Genomic DNA, 21,192 nt, shown 5'->3' with positions numbered 1-21,192 from the left:
CCACTCTCTGGGTACTGCTTTCACACCCTGGTCTTGACCTTCTCAGGTGGGAGGGTCAGGAACAGCTCTAGCACCAGCAGCCGCTCCTTCCTAGCATCTTAGACAACAGCGGCTCACAGATCACCCACAAGCTGACACAGAGCATCCTTACCCCACAGACTTCCTCTGCATCGAACCACCTAAAATACCGGTGGGAAGTCTCAAACCTGGGGGAAGCCATCTAACCCTGCGTTCCTCTCCCTAGCTTAATTATTAGCACCACTATCTGCACTGGCTGAGGGTGCCCCACGCCCTGAGGCTGAGCTTCCTCTTCCTGGCGTGTCCTCTATGCTGGGGAGGAAAGAGAAATCAGGGTGGTAGGGTGATCTAGGTCGTGGGGGCTAAACACTCCCTTTCCTGCTTGCGTCCCAGAAAGCTGGCTCTCCAGGCGGCCCAGGAGACTCCAGGAGAGTTGAGCTTTGAGTGGGTGGGTTTTATGGGAGCAGCAAGAAATCCTGCCTTTTGAGCATCTCAACTAGACCTCGGGGTTGGAGGTCAAGAACGGGTTCCTTCCTGTGTCTGTGAATCTGTACGTCTGCCTTTGTATTGACGGAATGAAGCTGAACAAAAAAGGACAGACTTCAGAAAAAGCCAGCCTGTGGGGCAGGGCGCCTCCTTAGCCCCACTTCTAGCGGGGCTGCACAGACGCTCCCACCCCGCCCCCCCATCCTGTCCTCTTCCTGGCCCTCCAGGCCGCTAGGGTGTACCTCCCCCGGAATGCCCTCCTGGGCAGCAGCTCGCCTAGGATTCTAGACCCTAAATCTTCTGGGAGCAGCCGGCGAACCGGAAGGACAAGTTCATTAGCGCCTCCCAGTTTGGTTCCGCCAGCAGCGGCTTGCAGCTGCGGGAGCACCACCATACTCCGGCGCGCCCCGCAAACCGACGCGCGCCTCGAAGCCTCTCTAGGCCTCCCGGGGGACTTCCGCATCGCTCTTGTTGGTCCCGTCGCAGCCCGCTGTCCTGTCAATTCCCTCCGGCGGTCTTCACGCGGAAACCCGGCGGTTCGCGCGTCCCGGAGCGCGCGGGAAGGGCCGCAGCCCCCCGCAGCCCCGCGCCCCGGCTGGATCGCGAACCCCAGAGGAGTTCGGCGGCCGCGGGTCCGAAGGCCACCGCCCGCCGCCCGCAGGCGTCTCATCCGGGACAGAGGGGCGGCATGGAGGCCGAGGACTTTCAGGAGGAGCTGACCTGCGCCATCTGCCTGGACTATTTCGAGGACCCGGTGTCCATCGAGTGCGGCCACAACTTCTGCCGCGGCTGCCTGTGCCGCACTTGGGCGCCGGGAGGCAGCCCCGTCCGCTGCCCCGAGTGCCGGCGGCCGTCGGCGCCCGCCTCGATGAGGCCCAACTGGGCCCTGGCCCGGCTGACCGAGAGGATACGGCGCCGGCGCCTGGGCCCCGTGCCCGCGGGTCTGTGTGGCCGCCACTGGGAGCCGCTGCGGCTCTTCTGCGAGGACGATCAGAGGCTCGTATGCTTGGTGTGCCGGGAGTCGCAGGAGCACCAGGCGCACACCATGGCCCCAGCCGACGAGGCCTTCAAGAGCTACCGGGTGAGCCGGCCGTTTACGGGGCTGGGCTGCCGGCATATGCCCTGGGAACCTTTACTGTCTGCACTGGAAGCATAAACCCACCCTCACCCCCACCCCTGACAGGCTCAGAAAAGTTAAGAGACTCACAGATCAGAGGTGGAGTTTAAAACTGGAATTGGGAGGGCGGTGGAGGCTCAGTCATCACCGCAGAACTTTCCAGGGACTGGCCTCCGGGCAGCTCGGTCATCCTGAGAGGTTATACACCAGTGCTGTCCAATAGAAACAAAAGGTACCAGGCACATCTGTTATTCAAAGGTTTTCTAGTGGTGAGAGGAAACAGGTGATGCTGATTTTAATAACTCATTTATCCAAAGTATCCAACATCGATATGAAAATTATCAATGAGATATTTTAATTTTTTCATGATGGGCCTTTGAATCTGTGTGTGCTTTACTTTTACACACATCCGTTTGGACTCTCCGTTTATCAGGAACTCACATGGCTAACGGATGCTGTGTTGGACAGTACAGGTTTGTGCCTACAGATGTCATCAACAGCTGATGATTTGGGAAAAGCCTGGCTTGGAGGGATAGGTCTAGATTTTGTTACTAGCTTCATCAGTCGGGAAAATCACTTAATGTTTGAATTTGGAGATTCTCTGTTCTAACTATCTTATGGGTTAAGAAGCTTCAGTTAAATAAATCAGTTTATCATACTCTGTTCCAGCCACACTGGCCTTCCTGCTTTTGTTTCAAGCCTGTTCTCTCTCTTTACCCATACCTTCTGTCCTTTAGATCCTTTTAGATTTTAGCTTGAAGACCTTCCTTGATCATCCCTTCCAGACTAGCCCCACCCCCTTCCATTACTGAAGGTGTCACTCCAGTGGTCTCCATCTGAATTGGTATCTAGTAAGTACTCGTTGAAAACATGATGATACAAGTTAAAGTGTATTGTAAACTGTCAAATGCTGTTCATTTTTATCAGCTGACTATAAACAGGAAACATACAAAGTTAGACTAGAAAGTATATATTCATTTCTTTATTCAGTAGCCTTTATTGGTGCTTCCTGTATGCTAGGCATTGTTCTAGACTCTGGACATAAATGGATGAGAAAGATGTGGGTCTTGTCTTGTAGGGGATGTAAGCATGTAGACCTGTAATTTCAGTGTGTGTGAATTATCAACACACGGAAGGTCTGAGATTAGAGTCATCAGACAGAAGTGAGGATCACCTTTATAGAGGAGTGAAACATGAGTCCGCTCTTGATGGGTGAGGTTGCTCTTTGCCTTAGGAGGGTAGTGCATGGGATGGGGGCTGGTGGGAGTTGAAGCTGAAGAAAGAGGCAGGGTCTGCGTTGTGGACGATCTTGTCCACCACACTGAAAAGCCGGAGTTTTCTCTTCCAGCGAATCGGGATCATTGAAGGATTTTAAGGCAAGGGAAGCCATGATCAGCTCTCAGTTCTTTTGTTTTACAGAGTTCACCGTGGCATCCATGGGGAATGAATGCAAAAGACCAGTTAGGCTGTTGTTGCTCCATTTGAGGCAGGAGGCCGTAGGGCCTGAACCAGTGCAGGACAGGGGTCCTGGAGAAGAGGAGGGCATGGATTAATTATGAGTTGGACACAGTAACATCGTGACTAATTGGAATGATGGGTCGGGAAGAGAGAGGAGTCTAGGACTGCAGTCTGGATATCTGGGGCTCGCTGGGGACACGGTGAGCGTGAAGTAACTGTGACACAAGGTCCAGGGAGGAGGGACAGGAGGCAGGGGGCATAGGAGACTAGAAACACAGCATTTTAGAGTTATCAGTCTATCCTTTTTTTCTTAGATTATGTATTTTATTTTAGATTATATATATATTAGATTATATATTTTTAAGCTCTCTCTTTTAAAAAAATTTTATTGTTGTTTAATTGGCTGTGCCAGGTCTTAGCTCTGGCACATGGGATCCTTGGTCTTGGTTGTGGCGTGCTGGATCTTTTATTTGTGGCATGTTCGATCCAGTTCCCTGACCAGGGATTGAACCCGGGCCCCCTGCATTGGGAGCACAGAGTTTTAGCCAGTGGACCACCAGGGAAATCCCCAGGATTGGTCCTTTTCTGCACCCTCTTCTGGTTAATCACTGCTCTGTTCATCCACCTCCATCCCCACCCCAGCTGGTGCTCGTGCTAAAGAACCCGCCTGCCAGTGCAGGAGACGGAAGAGGTACGGGTTGGATCCCTGGGTTGGGAAGATCCCTTGGAGGAGGGCGTGACATCCCACTCCAGTATTCTTGCCTGGAGAATCCCATGGACAGAGGAGCCTGGTGGGCTATAATCAATAGGGTCGCAAAGAGTCAGACACGACTGAAACGACTTAGCACACACTTAGCACACACACATCCCCACCCCGAGTTAACTCGAAGAACGGTAGGTTGCTCTTGGGTGAAGCTCCCTATTTCCACCATCCCATCCTCAGCATGTGCATGTGTCATAAGTGTTTGGAGTTCCAAAGTCTGTGGAAAATACCCCCCATCTGTGCCCACACCGGAGCCCTGCAAACAGTGTGCTGGGTGCTTTCTCTCAGGATCTGAGCCCCTGAGTGCCACATCCAGGAAACCTGCTTTGGTGAATTCCTAGCCCACTCTGCTTGCTCTCTTGCGTCACACCAGTGGCTCAGGATACACATTAGAGCCCCCTGGACACACGTTTAAGACATTCTGATGTATAGATAGGATAGAGGACCGTGGGCTTACATCTTAGGACCTGCCCAAAGGGAAGTCTTCCAGAGGTTGTCTTTACTGGAGTCGTTGATGGTGGGAGAGAGAGAACACACAGAGAGAAATAGCTTCATAAACTTCAGGGAGCCAAGTGTTTTCCTGGAAAAGGCTTCCAAGCCCAGCACCTCTTTCCTTCGAGCCAATATTTAGTCTGTTGACCCTGGGAACTAATCCCTTCATTGCTATTAACTCATTTAAGAAATAGTTCTTGAACCACCCGTTTTGTGTCAGATGCTATACTGTAGTACCAGACCCAGAGAAGGAATACAGTGGTGACAAGACCATGGAGCTTCCAGTCTGGCTGGGGTGGGGGTGGGAGGTAAACAGCAGACGAAGAGAGAATCATAGATTATCATATGTGCTATGAAAGAAATAGTGTGCCGCGCCAGAGAAGTGATGAGGGCTTTAATAAGGGCACAGGCAGAGATGACATTTCAGCTGAGGCTTGATGGATCAGCTATCAGAGGAACTGTGGGAAAAACGTCTCAGGCATTAGACAGCAAATTCAGACCCTGAGGCTGGGAAAAGCAGGACATACCCATGACACTGAAAGAAGAGCGATGCTCCTGAAGCATGATCAGCAAGAGGAAAGTAGCCCGAGATGAGCTGGGAGATGCAGGCGAGAGTGGCTTTCTGTCGGACCACTGGGTGGTTGAATTTTCTCAGTGATGAGGGAAGCCGGTGGATAATCTCAGCAGGGGACTGACATGACGTGACTGGTCTTTAGAAGATGATTCTGGCTGCCCCGAGGACATTGGCTGAGAGATGGACAAGATTGGAAACAGGGAGACCAGTCATGAGGCTGCTGTACTGATGGCTGTTCACACAATAGGTGGTTTGGGAGGTGGCTGGGGGTGGCCAATAAGCAGATGGGCAGATTTGACATGTATTTTGGAGGTAAGACCTACTTGCTTGGATTGGACACAGAAGTTACAATGATTGAAATTCACAGAAACTCAGAGCTGGGATGGTGTTTAAGAAAAGAGCATCTATTGTGGTTGCCTTCATCTTCTGGGTAAGGAAGCTGCAGCTCAGGAAATATGTGAGACCGACTTAACCACAGATCATAGCTAGTTAGTTGGTGAAGGTCTAGACTGAAACTCAGATCCGATTTGAAGTTTCGCGTCTTTTAAACTACATGATCACAAGTCAGAAAATGTCTTCATTCTATAAATGTATGTTCTTTTGTGGTAGTTCTATATAAAATCAAAAGTCTGAAGTTAAATGAAGAAAAAGTGATTTTTTTGAACTTGTGGGTCTACCCAGCTTTGAAATGCTCGGTGTCGCCCTCCTGCCACCTTGTGGCAGGTCTTGTTACTGCAGGGAAGAGGTTTTCTAATCTCCCCAAGGGGTTTCCCCAGGGGACTCTTTAGATCCCAACGGTGGGGGGAGACAGAAATGCATAGGTAGAGTCTTGGATAAGGGGACAGCATAATTCATGCATACTGGAATTGCTAAGGGCTTTTAAAAATGGAAAAGTTCTATTTCAAATACATGTCATTAGCAAACACAAGTGAAAACTTAAAAAAAATTCTTAGTCACCTTCAAAGGAGCTGTTTATTTCATTAGAGGCTCCACACACGCATGGGACTTGACCCTGATGTGTGCCCATCTCTAACCTGTCCGCCTCTGTCTCTAAGGTCCTGCCTGACGTTCTGCTTCTGGGTGCTCACCCTCTGCAGCTTACTCTGTTGATTCTAATTGGCTCAATTTTTTTTATAGCTTATTTGGGTTTTTTAAATTACAAAAGGATATATGCTTCTTGTAGAAATCCAAACAAAACAAGTTTATTAAATTTCTAGTTCTCCCTCCGGCTCCCTCCACCATTCCTATTCCCTGGAAATAAGCAATGTTAATAATACCTAGTTATATATCTTTCCAGATTATTTTCTATTCAACTATAAACACACACTTACACAGACACATGTATATTTGTTCTTTTCAAAACAGAATTATAACGAGAGCTGAAATTGATGTAGAGTATCAGTATATCATAATTTAATAATTCCCCACTGATGGATAAGGAAGAATCCTGCAATAAACATTCCTATATATATTATTTTTACTAGTATTTTGTTGGGTATTATTATTAGAAATAGGATTATTGCATATTTTAAATCCTGTTAAATCTTGCCAGTTGCCCTTCAAAAAGGTGGGAACTTTTAAAGATTTTTTGTTATTTATTTATTTTAATTGGAGGATAATTACTTTACTAGATGGGATCTTTTTGTTCTCCTACTATTATGGTGCCAGAGGTCTTCTCCCTTGCCAGTACTGGGTATTTATTCATTATTGTCTGCTTAATGAACAAACTTTATGTAGTGTTTTGATGACTTGAGAGCAGACTGGTTCTCGTGCATTAGCCTGTGGTCATCGTCAGCATCTTCTCAGTCTCATCCCGTGTTTGACTGAGGTGACTTTTAGCTCTTGAACAAGGAAGATGCTGGAAGAGATGATTTCTTACTTAGGCGTGTTTGTTCTGCTGGCAGGAAAAACTTCTGAAGACTCAGTCTAGTCTGACAGCCAAGATGAAGAAAGTCATGCACTTTCAGGACATGGAAGTGAAGAATGCTGCAGAGTGGAAGGTAACAGCAGAAGGAGCTGGGTGTTTCTTGCCCTTAGTCCTTTCAGCCTGAGGCTGCTCAAGGGCTTTGGCTGGGAAGAGCTCACAGGGTCTTATCAGTTGTCAGGCTGACAGAACAGGAAGAATTGATCTCTACCGTGGCTTTGGACCACATGTGTTCCACACCCTTCATCCTCAGACTTCAAGGGTGGTACGCCTTTCCTTCCTGCAGTCCTCCTGGGTTGGCTTCTGAGATGGGTGTTGATTTGGGTCTATGGCACTGTGGAAAGCAAATGAACTTTTCCCCCAGAGCTATTGTCCAGTTGGGAGGTATGATGTGGGTACGCACATGTATGTTTAAGATTTACCATAACTAAACACTAGGTGTTCTGAGGGCTAAATTAAATAATAGGTGTGAAAGTGCATTTTAGTTTAAAAACTATACGAAAAAGACATGACGATCAATAGTAGAAACTCAGATACTACAAAGAATGACTTAATACTATAAAGATTAGTACAAAGATATCAAGCAGGCATAGAGAAAGGAGTGGAGGAAATTTGTAGGGGGTGAGCAGGAGCTTTTCTGGGGGAGGTGATTTGCATGAAAGGGTCGTGGACAACTGGGGAGTCACATGCAGGGAATTTAGGAGGAAGGACCAGGCAGAGGAAGGCCTGAGCCAGTCTCCTGTGGCTGCAGGAGAAGATGAAGAATCAGCGCATGCGAGTCATCGCGGAGTTTGCAAAGCTGCACGTCCTCCTGACTGAAGAAGAGCAACTGTTTCTTCAGGGACTGAGGCAGGAAGAGGAAGAGACGAAGAAGAAACAGAGTGAGAACATCTTCAGGCTCAATCAAATGATCACTTCTTTGAAGACGCTCATCCTAGAGGTGAAGGAGAAGAGCCAGGGTTCCACCCTGGAGCTGCTCCAGGTGAGGCCAGCAGGGACGGGCATAGCCTCTGTCTTTCTGGACTTGTTAATACCACTAACTCACCTCCCTCTTGTCTTTGGAGCTGAGTGTCCCTCCTGGTGAGTGGCCTTAGTAGAAGACATGTTTTTTCTCTTTTGCTAATTGTGTTACTATTTTTATTATATAATTAGAGCATCAAAGATTCACTTTCCAAAGGAAATTAATGTGAAGTTTAGGTTTGATGAGCTCAGGTAATATGAGATACTTAAATTCCAAGAATTGTCAAGAACGTTTACAACTTGCTTGAGCAGTGAAATTCCAATTCCATATCCAAACATATATTACAGCAGAATCTTTGAAATAACACATTTCTTTTGTATATGAATTCTTTCATTTAGTATGATGTTTTTGAGGTTCATTCATGTTGGAGCATCGTATCATATTTGCGTTCCCTTTTTATTCCTGAATAGTATTCCATTGCAGAATACACCACATTTTGTATACCTGTTCACCAGTTGATGGACACACCCCAAATGTTATTATGAAGGGTTCTGCCTTAATATTTGTCTGCCATTCTTTGTGTGGACATGTGTTTTCATTTCTCTTGTCTAAGCAGTAGGAGCAGAATTGCTAGGCTATCTGGTATATTTATACTTAACTTTTTAAGAAGCTGCCTTTTTCCAAAGTGGCTGAACCATTTCATATTCCCACCACATCCTCACTAACACTTGTCTGTGATTGAAAGAGTGTAGATGGAGAAGTAGACAGAAAGCCAGGAGATAGCTCATGTCATAGTGCCAGCGGAGGAAGAGGAGGGTTTCAAGGAAAGGATGGATCAACATTGTTAAATAGTGCAGAGGGCTCACACGAAAAAAAGACTGTGTTGTGTTAACCCTATTGGGCTTGGCATCAGCAGATCATGTGTGATGCTCACAAAAACAACTGACAGAAAAACACCTGCTCACCAAGCTGAGTAACAGATCTCAAGAGGAGGGTATGTAACTTCTTTCTTTGTTTCTTCTCTTCACAGAATCCAGCAGAGGTATTGACCAGGTATGAGCTCTTTCCTGCTTATGGGTGGTTGAATAGATTGTAAAGATACAGGCCAAGCAGAGAGGAAAGGAGGCCTGGGCCCCATGGATGAGTCTGGGCACTGATGTGAGGGGGCCGTGGGAGGAGTCCTGCTGTTTGCTTGCACCAGGAGGAATGGAGAGCAATAGTCTGAACCCTGGGCTTGGAACCTTCAGCTGGGAGTTGAGGGTCTTGGCCGTCCTGTTTGTCTCCTAAGAAGAGCAGCCTTCTGTACTTTTCTTAGGTGTGAGAATCAGGATGTGAGCTATTCCTCTGAAGATCTAACGGTGAAGACTGTATGCCGGCTACCAATGATGAAGGAAATGCTAAAGCGGTTCCAAGGTGAGCAGAATTTCAGGGAGTTGGAGCTCAGAGAATGAGCAATGAGAAAAGTCTGAAAAAGGAGGAGAAGACAGACCATGCAGCCAACAGGAGGGCCAGGAAAATGGTAAATGACTACTTAGGGATAAATGGACGTATGCTCCACTGAAGAAACGTCCGTTTAAAGGTAAAGGATGTTTTTATGTTAAAGGTGCTAGTTACACAAAAACAAAAAGACCTATTCTTTCTAAGAACTCATAAGCAAATTGGAGAGACAGACATATCACTTACTGCAATACAGTGGGGCCCAGTGTTTATCAGTGGTATGAATAAAATACCACAGAAGTACAGAGGACAGCCTCTCTGTTGGGGTGAAGTGAGGAAGTTTTCACAGCACAGGTGTCAGTTGTTTGGGACTTTGAAGGATAAGTAGGAGTTTGCCAAGTGGAAAATGAGAGGTGGCTTCCAAGCAGAGGTGGCAGCAAGAGCTGAGATGTGGAGAAGATAGAGGGAGGGTGTCTGATATGACTCAACGTTAAGGTGCATACGGGGAAAGGCAGGAATAAGGTTGAGAAGATGAGTGTAGGAAAGACTGAAGGTAAACCGAATAGATCTCCAGAGAAGTACCAAGGCCTGGATGTGACATGCAGCTACATACTCAATTCTCCTGTAACATCCCTGATCAAGAACCACGTTGTAGATGTCCACTTCCAGGTAAAATGAAGTAACAGGGGACTGGACTTACTCTTGAAATGTAGTTGACCAAAGCCATCCAAAATAGACAATACATGAAACAACAATTCTTAAAACACTGAACATCAGGCAATGAAGGACAGTGATACATGGGGAATGTGAAACGAATGAGTTGAGTCCTATGATGGCCTCAGCCTCCAGCCTTGAGAGTTTCCAGGCCACCTCAGGGAAGGTAACACGGGGAGCCGGGTGGGCTGCCTGAGTTGAGGGGTGCTGCTGAGAGCCCAGAACACAGCAGTGGGAGTTTACAGAGTGCTGGAGAGGAGAGCGCTGGACAGGGAGAACCCTGTTGGTTTACAGAGACATCCTGAGAACATGCCGCAGAGCCCTGATCAGCACGCGCTTGTGAAGAGCTACCCGAGGTTGAAGGAAATTTTCAGATTGTTAGAAGGAACGGTTCCTGGTGCTCGCACAGGGCTGGGACCAACGTCTGTTCCTACCGGCCCCTCGGAAGCTCTTAATTCGCAGGGCACTGGGTGGAGTACTCAGGAAAATCTTGCCTCGTCAGTGGGGGTAATTAACCCTTCACTGAGCACGGTCTGGACCCACTTTACACGTCAGGAAAGCATGACCGAAAAGGATGAAATTATTTCCAAGTAACTGCATCCCAGGACAAAGCTCAAGAAGATGGATAGGTGTTTTAAAGATGGGTCCCCAACAACATACAGTCACAATGTCTGCCATCCCATCAAAAATTACCAGGCAGGCAAAAGGTAGGAAACATGACGTGGTGAGGAGAATACTTGATTGAAATTGACTCAGGATTGACCACGATGCTAGCATAAACATAGAAGGACATTAATGCAGTTATTGCATCTATTTTGTAAAGATGCATGTTCTGGACATGGGAGATATTAAAAAAAAACCCAGATCTGACTTCTGGAGATGAAAACTATGAGATGAAGAATAAGCTGGTTGGGGTTAATAGGTGATTGGACACGAACTTGAAAAGATGCAGCAGTGAAAACTATGCAAAATGAAACAGAGGAAAAAAACTTAAAAAAAAAAAAAAAAAAGCCACCTCAGTGAGCTGTGGGTCACCTTCATGCAGCCTCATGTCTGGTAAATGGGATCCCTCAGGGAGAGCAGAAGGATAGGGGTGAGACAGAAAAACAGTGGCTCAACTTTCCAAATTTGATGAAAACTGTAAGCACACACATCTAAGAAACTCAGCAAGTTCTAAATGAGAAAGATGATGAAAACCACGCTAAAACCAGTGATAAAGATGAAACTTTAGATGCAACAACTAGAAAAGGACATGTTACGTACTGTGGAACAAGGTGGAACAGAGATAAAGATGACATCCCAGTGCTCATTGGAAGCAGTGCTAGTGAGCACGACTGAAAGAAAAAAACTGTTTGCCTAGAATTTTATTCCTGGCAAAAATACACTTCAGAAACAAAGGTGAGTTAAAGATGTTTGCAGATATCCAAAAACTGAAGGAGTCTATCAGACCAGCACTGCAAGAAATGTTAGAGGAAGTCCTTCAAGCAGAAGGAAAATGATACTGGCTAGAAGTCAGATCTATACAAAGGAGTAAAAGATCTTCCAAAATGGTAATGATGTAAGGAAATAACTATTTTTGTCATTATTTAAGTCTCATTGGTGGCTCAGAGGTTAAAGGATCTGCCTGGAATGCGGGAGACACTGGTTCAGTCCCTGAGTTGGGAAGATCCCCTGGAGAAGGAAATGGCAACCCACTCCAGTACTCTTGCCTGGAGAACCCCATGGAGGGAGGAGCCTGGTAGGCTACAGTCCATGTGGCACAAAAGAGTCGGACATGACTGAGCGACTTCACTTTCTTTTCACTTTAAAGGTGATAGGGATGGCTAATGCCTGTGGTAATTTGATTGGGGCATAAGGTACCCAGATATTTGGTCAAACCTTGTTTTGGGTATTGCTGTGAGGGTGTTTTTAGATGAGGTTAACATATAAATCAGGAAACTTGAGGAAAGCAGATTGCTCTCCGTAATGTTGTCAGGCCTAATCTAGTCAGTTAAAGACCTGACTAGAACAAAAGGCAGACTTTCCCCCGTGAATAAGGGCCTTTTACAGCAGACTGCCCTCAGACTCCATCTGCAGCTTTGGTTCTTCCTGCCTTGTGGAAGGACCTGGAACGTTAATTTTCCCTGGGTCTTGCTGCTGTTACACACCATGGATTTGGACCTGCCCGTCACCGTGATCACATGGGTCAGTTCCTCTAATCTCTACAAGTACACATACATCCTATTGGTTCTATTTCTATGGAGAAGCTTGACAAATACAGTAGTTGTTTAAACAAACAAAATAATACATTGTGTTATTTTATAACAACAAGAACATGAATGTTGGGAGGGGAGAAATGAAGGTATACTGTTACACATTCTTCCATGTGAAGTGGTATAGTATCACTTGAAGGTAGGTTGTTAAGTGAAAGGTGTACCTTTGTAAACTTCATGGCAACCACTAGAAACGAAGTTATAGCTAATAAGTCAACAAAGGAGATAAAGTGGAATCATTATAAAAAAAACACTTGGTTAATCAGAAAGAAGGCAAAAAAGAGGAAAAAAGGACAGGCAGAAAATACAGCAAGATGATAGCTACAAACCTAATCATATTAAATGGTCTGGATATCCTAATTAAAAGGGAGAGACTGATTGGACTGGATATAAAAATGCAAGACCCAACTAACTATGTGCTGCAAGAAACACATTAAATACAAAGACCCATACGTGTTAAAAGTAAAATAATGAGAAAAGATACATCATGCTAGCGTTAGTCAAAAATCTAACGGTTATGTTATTATCAAATAGATTTCAGAGCAAAGAACATTACCAGAGATGAAGAAAGTCACTTCCTAATGATAAATAGGTCAGTTTATCAGGAGGATATAACAGTTTTAAACATTTATACAGCTAATAACAGAGCTTCAAAATATATTAAGCAAAAGCTAATGGAGCTGCAAGGAGAAATAGACACATTCACAATTGCAGCTGGAATTTTTAATACCTTTTAAAAATAAACTTTAGAACAAGTAGGCAGAAAATTATCAAAGACAGACTGAATAAAACTAGCAACCATTTTTACCATTATTTTACTTACCAGTATAGACATTATTGATATCTTTAAGGCTGACCTTCCTGGTATCATGTAATGGCTGAATGTATCTAAATTGTAATAATTTAAAATTGACAAGCATATAAAGCAAAACTATGTTGTTAAATGTTTCCTGAAGATACAGATTTTTATTATTTATTTTCTTTTTGACTAGTAAGAGTTTATAAATAAAAGGAATGGAAAACCTTTGAGCGTAATAAAGTATCTTCAAATTAAAAAAAAACAAAAAACAAACTATCAACCAACTTGACCACCCTGTTATTTATAGAATACTGCCCCAAATAACAGCAGAATACACATTCTTTTTGAGTGTACATGGAACATTTTCCAGGGTAGAGCAAGGTGAGCCATAAGACATCAGTATTCAAGGGCTTCCTTGGTGGTTCAGATGGTAAAGAATACGCCTGCAATGAGGGAGACCTGGGTTCAATTCCTGGGTTGGGAGGATCCCCTGGAGGAGGACATGCAGCCCACATCAGTGTTCTTGCCTGGAGAATCCCCATGGACAGAGGAGCCTGTGGGCTACAGTATTCAAAAGGATTCAGGCCATGTAAAATATGTTCTCTGACTGCAGTGCATTTTGAATTCAGTAAAAACAAAAACAAAAAGCTTTGATAAGTCCCCAAATGTTAGGAAGCTAAATAACACACTTCTCAATAATCCATGAGCTAAAGGTGAATCAAAAGGGAAATTAAGAAGTACTTTGAACTGAATGAAAAGGAATTTGTGGGATACAGCTAAAGCAATACTCAAGGGGAAATTTATAGCACTAACCACATGTGTTACAAAGGAATTTCTTAAACCAGTGGTACCAGTTTCTACCATAAGACATTAGAAAAAGAAGAGCAAATAAAGCCCTAAAGAAACAGAAGGATGGAAACAAAAATCAGAGCAGAAATTATTGCAATTGAATATAGAAAAACAACAGAAAAATTGGTGGAACCAAACGCTGTCTCTTTGAGAATTTAAATTTTATTGAAATGTATTTTAAGCAGAATGACTGGAAGAAAAAAGGCATATTACTAGTATCAAGAATGAGAGAAGCATCATCGCTACAGCTTCTGTAGATGCTAGAAGGATAATTAGGAAATATTATGAGCAACTTTATGCTGATAAATCTGACAACATGGATGAAATGGACATGGATAAAAGACTCAAATAACCAAAGCTGACTCAAGAAAAAATAGATAACTGGAATAACTTTATTCATGTTATAGTTAGAAACCTCCCCAAATGGCTTCACTGGTGATTTCACCAAACATTTAAGAAATACCTATTCTATACAAATTCTTAACAAAAAATTGAAGAGACTATTCCCAACTTGTTCTATGAGACCTGCATTACCATGATACTAAAATCAAAGACATTACAAGTGAAGCAAACTATAGATCAATGTCTGTCATGACATAGAAGAATTTGAAAGAAAATTTTAGCAAGTTGAATTCAATAATGCATAATACATCACAACCAAATGGGATTTATTGCAGAAAAGCAGGTCTGGTTTAATATTTGCAAATCACTGTAATTCACCACATTAGCACTTTAAAAAAGATCAATTTGATCACCTCGGTAGATGCAGGAAAAAGAAACCTTTGTCAAAATCTAACATCTATGTCAATTAAGAAAAACAAACAAAACACAGCTCTCAGCAAACAGGAGACAGAGAGTATTTGGGAGGGAAGAAAATTAGGAGGCAGGCCAGGGAGGAAGTTACAGACACAGTTGCTGAAGGTCTGAATGCAGACAATGGCGATGGGAGAGGAAGGGAAGAACCCGAGTGATTAATTCAGAGGTAGAATTGATAGGATTTGGTGATTCATTAGCCAAGGGTCAGAGGGGAAGAAGAACCAAAGAAGCTTAAGATTTTCAAGTATGAGCATTTGGGTGACAGTCATGTCCTTAAGCCTTAGAGAGCATAGAAAAGAAGATGTGTGCTTATGAGGGAGGATTAGTCTCAAGAGAATAGAAGGGGACTTTGGAGGCCCTGATTTCAGTTTTGAGTTACCTGCTGGGGGCTCATGGAGATGCCCAGCGAACAACTCGAACCAGTAGACAGACACCTGGGATGACATCTGTGTGTTCCGGTACAAAGAACCAGCCAGTTGACAGCCTTGGTTCTGGTACGGATTCAGCAAGTCGGTATTTATTATTGTTTCTTCAAATTTTATGCTGATGGTGAAGACTTGGGGCCATGGAATAATAAGCTCCCATTTTCTAGGCTGTAGTCTTTGAAAGCCGAAGGGAAATGAAAACCTCAGGTTGCTAATGCAAACTGAGGCTTGCTAGGTCCAGCTGAGGAGCAGTTGAGGGGGCAGTGAGGTGTCTCATCCCTAACAGTACTTGATAGGAGGAGAGGGATGGAACTGAAGCTGGGACAGATGCGCATTTCTGTAGCAGGGTCAGTGGTCAGCTCTTCCTTACTGATTTCAGCTCTCATTTTCTCTGCAGTGGCTGTAAATCTAGCCGAGGACACCGCTCATTCCAAACTTGTCTTCTCCCAGGAAGGGAGATACGTGAAAAACGGAGCATCCGCCAGTTCTTGGCCACTGTTTTTTACAGCGTGGAGCTACGCTACCGGATGGAGGAATCCGCAGAGGACCACAGGCTTTGTGGAGAGATTCCAGCATTTGCCCTGCGTTTTGGGAAAAAGTGTTTTCACTTCAGGGAAGCATTACTGGGAGGTCGAGAACCGAGGCAGCCAGGAGGTGGCTGCGGGAGTGTGTCGGGAGGACATCATGGGACTCCCCGGTGGTTCAGCAATGTGCCCCAAGGTGGGAATCTGGGCTGTTTGTTGGAGTTCTGCGGGCTATCGGCCCCTGACAGGCAGCTCCGTGAGTCCTACCAAGCGAGAGCCAGCTCTTCAGCGGGTGGGAGTTTTCCTGGATCACGGGGCTCGGGAAGTCTCCTTCTACAATGCTGTGGACGGAGAGTACCTGCACACGTTCTCCTGTTCTTCCAGCTCCCGTCTCCGGCCGTTTTTCTGGTTGAGTCCACTAGCATCTGTAGTCATCCCCCCAGTGACTGGTGGGAGATGAGGTGATTCTCTTCGCCTTGTACCCCAGGCCGGGGATGCCCATCGCTTGGCCCTCATCTCTGAATTCATGCGTTTCCATCCTGAGTGGTCCATTCAGATTCCAGCTTCAGTTTCTGTTCAGCCCCCTGCATGTCCTGTGTGTAGACAGATGTGGAAGACCCTGTGGGGTAGCTTTCTGGTAGCCGCTCTGAGCACTTTTTCTCCCTCTCTTTTGCTTCTTCCTAATGAACTGTTCGGGATGTGCACCCCATGTGCTTCAGGAGAGGCAGGCCCACGGGAGGGAATCCTGGCAGTGAGGTCGGGTGAGACATCCTTCAGGGTGCTTCTGGGGAAAGTTCTTTAGCTTTTAGAAAGAGATGTTTGGGAAGACACAGCGCATCTTCTGACATCAGCAGCTGTACTGGAGAGGGAGGACCGTGGTAACCGTGGACCAGGAAGGAGAAACTTGGTCTTTGTTGACTTCATGAAGCAGTTGGAATCTCCCTAACCCCAAATTTCTTGTTATATGAGATTGTTGCTCCTTATTATGTAAGGCAGTTTTAGTTGCGTTTTGGTCATTTGCAGGCTGACGTGTCCTAACCGGTGCTGTTGGCACGTAGCACGGACATCCCGCAGTGTAGGCTTACCTCACTTTTTTGCCAAAATTGGACAAGTTTGTAGAATCTCTTTCTGTTCAGTCATGCACTTCCTTTTCTTTCCAGTAAGTACCAGTATTTCTCCTCCTGGAATGGAAAATTGAGGCAGCTTGCCTCTCCCCTGCCCGTGCTGTTACTCTTCACCCAGCCACGTCGCTGCCTTCAAGTGTTCACTATGCTTTCCCTCTGTCAGATTCGTATACTGTGTGCACAAGGTTATTAACATCATCTGAAAAATGTTGGGAAATACTTGTTAAGTGTTTGCACTGGGCCAGCCTCTTCATGTAATGTCCCCATGTGACTTTTGCAGCAGAGATGGAAAATTAAAGTTGTTGCTAATCCACCACTACTAACCATTTTAATGTGTTTCCTGCTCGAGTCTGAATAGATGTTCTGGCAGTAATTTAACACGGCTTCCTACAAAACTTCCAGCCCCCTCCCCATCCCCTTTCCCCTCCTGTGTCCCAGCCCATCCTGGCCTGTCTTCCTTTTCAGCCCGAGCACTCCCCCTCATTCAGTGATCTCTGCTGAGTTCTCCTTAACTCTCCAGGATACTTGCTGTTATGGGTTGATTTCTGTCCTCCACAGAAAAAGATATGTTGAGGTCCTAGCTGTGAGTGTGAGCTTATTTGGAAATTAAGATGAGGCCATTAGTGCGGTGACCTGAATGGGGAGGAAATCCAAGAAAGAGGGGACACGTGTACATACAGCTGATTCCCTTTGTTGTGCAGCGGAAACTAACACAGCAGGGTAAAGCAATTATGCTCCAATAAAAGTTAATTAAAAAGATGAGGCCGTGAGGGTGGGTCCTAATCCAATATGACTGGTATCCTTAGAGGGAATCTCGTAAACACAGACGCTCACACACGGAAATGCCCCGTGAGGACACAGAGGGAAGACGGCCATGGAAGAGGCTGGAGTCATGCCGAGCCAAGCCAGGGAATGCCTAAGGCTGCTAGAAGCTGGCAAAGGCAAAGAATCCTCCCCTTGAAGCTTCTGAGGGAGCTTGGCCCTGCCAACACCTTGATTTCAGACTTCTAGCCTCCATAATTGTAAGACAATACACACAGTTCTCTGCCAGAGAAACTGTAGCTCTGGGAGTGGCAGTGAAGACTCCCCAGAAGACAGTTTGGCAACCACTGTTTATCCTGTGCTTTCTCAAAGTGATTTTTTTTTTTTTTTGCTGACTGTGCTCTCAGCTTGTGGGATCTCAGTTCCCCCACCAGGGACTGAACCCCAGGCCCTTGGCAATGAGAGAATCGAGTCCTAACCACTGAACTGCCAGGGAGCTCTCTTGAGATGCTGTTGACCATCTCCAATGTTAACCGAGCCTTTTTCCCCTGCCTCCCAGAATCAGTGGGTGCATGCACTGGTGCTATAAGCCGCCCACTCTTTGTGCTCCTGGATAAAGTTCTGCCAAAGTCTTTTCCTCCAGAGACCAGCCTTTGTTACGGAAAACACTGTGCACATATCTCCTGTGATTTCTACTCCTCCTCCCCCTGCCTAAAGCCATAAGGGGATCTTTCTCAGCTTTTCATTCTGAGAATTTGGTGGGGTCCCCAGAGGCAAAACCCAGGAAATTAGGCACTTCTCCCAAATACTGCAGCTCCCCAAAGCTTCTTACTTTTAAGCTAGACCACATCAACCACCAGCAATTTGTCAAAACTCATTTAAGTACGCCCACTAGGTTATGGCTCCAGTAGATTTTGGTTCTCTGTTAAGTAGATCTCAGCTTCAAGTCTGTGGATTTGTCTGTCTTTCCAGATTTTGGGGTGCAAGTTTGCCATGCAACCTCAGTTCTCTGATGGGCCCCCCAAAAAGCCAATGATTTTCAGTCTTTTCATCTTTTTCACATCATAGTGATGTGTTATGATTTCCAAATTCTTTACCTGTTGGAGCTGAAACTGGAAGTATTCTTTTATAATATTAAAATAGGTGGCTCATAGAGTACTATAATGGTTAGTTTTATGTGTCAACTTGACTGAGTTAAGGGATGCCCAGAAAGCTGGTAAAACATCTCTTGGTGTGTCTGTGAGGGTGTTTCCAGAAGAGATTAACATTTTAATCCACGGGCTGAGTGAAGAAGATTGCAGTCACCATTGCAGGTAGGCATCACCCAGTCAGTTGAGACCTGAACAAAAAGTCAGAGGAAGGGCCAATTTATTCTCTGTTTTAAGCTGGGACATTCATCTCCATTTGCCTTTGGACATCGGTCCTCCTGGTTCCCAGACCTTCAGACCTGGACTGGGATTTAACATCAGCCCTCTGATTCTCGGGCCTCTGGACCTCGACTGGAACTTATGCCGTCGACTCTCCTGGTTCTCAGGCTTTTGGACGTGGACAGAATTAAACCACCAGCTTTTCCGTTTTTTTTTTTTAGCTCTCAGCAGATTGTGGAACTTCTTGTCCTTCACCATCACAGGAGCCAATGGCCAATGATCTATGCTATTAGTTCTGTTTTACTGAAGAACCATGACTAATATATCCTCATACAGCTGAGTCTTGCTTTTTTTGCTAAACAATCTGTCAATTCTTAACTGTTACTTTTAATCCACTCACCTTTAAAGTTACTATGTATAGTTGGATTAAAACATACCATTTTGCTAGCTGTTTTCTATTAGTTTCATTTCTTCTATTTCTTTTTTTCTCTTTTCTGCCTTCTCTAGTTTTATTATTTAAAAAATAAAGTTGATTTTATCTCACTTATTTTTTGTACTTCTTTTAAAAACTTTTGAGTCATGCCATGGAGTTTACAATGTACATTTTGAAAAATCTGAATCTACCATCAAATAGTATTATTTCATGTGTGATGAAAGACTTGAAAGCAGTGTTACCTTGATTCCCAGTCCTTGTTCCATTGTCATCATAGTTTCACTCTTAGGTATGCAATAACCACCCAATACATTGTTACTTGGAGAAGGCACTGGCACCCCACTCCAGTACTCTTGCCTGGAAAATCCCATGGACGGAGGAGCCTGGTAGACGACAGTCCATGGGGTCGCGAAGAGTCGGACACGGCTGAGCGACTTTACTTTCACTTTTCACTTTCATGCATTGGAGAAAGAAATGGCAACCCACTCCAGCGTTCTTGCCTGGAGAATCCCAGAGACGGGGGAGCCTGGTGGGCTGCCGTCTATGGGGTCGCACAGAGTTGGACATGACTGAAGTGACTTAGCAGCGGCGGCAGCACATTGTTACTATTAATGCTTTAAACACTTGCTTTAAACATCTTCCTTTGGTATGCTGAAAAATGTTCAGGTGGTATGAAATGACCAAAAAGAGTAGAAAAGAGATACAATGAAGAAATCCAGGTAATGGAAGAATCATAAGAAAATTTGGAAAGATGTTTGTCATAGGATACCCGTACTGATGACCTAGAAGCTATCGGTATGCAGGCAGCCAATAGAGACTCTCAGGAAAGAAAGAAACTCAGAGCTCCTCTGGAGTCTGGATGCTGAGAGTCCAGCCCTTAATTCTTGGTGACCTGGGCTCCTTTCAGGGCTGAAGGAAAGAATGCAGGAGATAGGTGATTGTGAAGTGGGAACGATCTCCTGAGTCAAGGGGACCGTGGTCCTCTGAATAAACCTGTTCTCCCTCAGTTTTGCCGTAACTGGTGTTGTGTGTAGACGACGGGATGCTTGTAGACAGGTCATATCATTTCTGGTTTCTCACTCAGCATGACGCACACACTTTCAAGTCATGCTGCTTTACCCAACTGTAAAAATCTCTGGCTTTTGGTCTGAGTATACTTTGAAACAATATGTCACTTTGTGGGTAGTGAAAGACTTTTTAGTCTTCCCTTAATGAAAATTTATATTTTTGAATTTGCTTAAATTTTTTTCCCAAAACTTCCCAGGTAGTTCAGTGGTTAAGACTCTGTGCTCCCAGTGCAGGCGGCATGGGTTCAGTCCCTGGTTGGGAAACTAAGATCATGCTGTGCAGTGCAGCCAAAAATAAAAATTAAAACCAACTTTTTTTCTTTATGACTGTTTTCCTGACTTCTTTTGGTTTAATAAAATATTTAAAAGTTTTACTTCATTTCAGTTATTGGCTCTTTAAAGAACTATACCTAGTTTAAAAGTAATTTAAAATTTGATGTTTTGGTTAACTACTTTTCAATAGAGTGGGGAAAATGATAAGCCTTTTCAATAAGTGCTTTTTGGAAAACTGGATATACACATAAAAAAGAAAAAAAATCAAGTCCTTATCATACACCACACACAAAAATCAACTAAAAATGGCTTATGTAGTTAAATGTAAGACCCACAAAGATAAAAATTCTAGAAGAATAGAGAAAAAGCTTGAAACTGGCTTTGGCAATGACTTCTTGAATGTGACACCAAAAAGCACAGGCAACAAGAGCAAAAATAAACAAGCAAGATGATATCAATCTAAAAAGCTTCTGCACGGCAAAGGAATTAATCAACAAAATTAAAAAGCAACCCCCAGAGCGAGAGAAAATATTTTTGAACCATAATCTGATAAAGGA

General features: G+C 44.7%; 1 protein-coding gene across 1 annotated transcript; it reads left to right on the top strand.

The window, feature by feature from the left end:
- Nucleotides 1–835: 835 nt before the first annotated feature.
- TRIM4 (tripartite motif containing 4) lies at nt 836–19,398 on the top strand. Its single transcript, XM_065923839.1, has 6 exons — nt 836–1,585; nt 6,813–6,908; nt 7,584–7,814; nt 8,824–8,846; nt 9,109–9,206; nt 15,483–19,398. The coding sequence occupies exons 1-6, from the start codon at nt 1,193–1,195 to the stop codon at nt 16,067–16,069; spliced, it is 1,428 nt and encodes a 475-aa protein (XP_065779911.1). The 5' UTR covers nt 836–1,192; the 3' UTR covers nt 16,070–19,398.
- The last annotated feature ends 1,794 nt before the right edge of the window (nt 19,399–21,192 follow it).

Source organism: Muntiacus reevesi, chromosome 2 (assembly GCF_963930625.1).
Source record: "Muntiacus reevesi chromosome 2, mMunRee1.1, whole genome shotgun sequence".
Classification (NCBI taxonomy): domain Eukaryota; kingdom Metazoa; phylum Chordata; class Mammalia; order Artiodactyla; family Cervidae; genus Muntiacus; species Muntiacus reevesi.
This window is presented reverse-complemented; position numbering and strand designations above follow the sequence as displayed.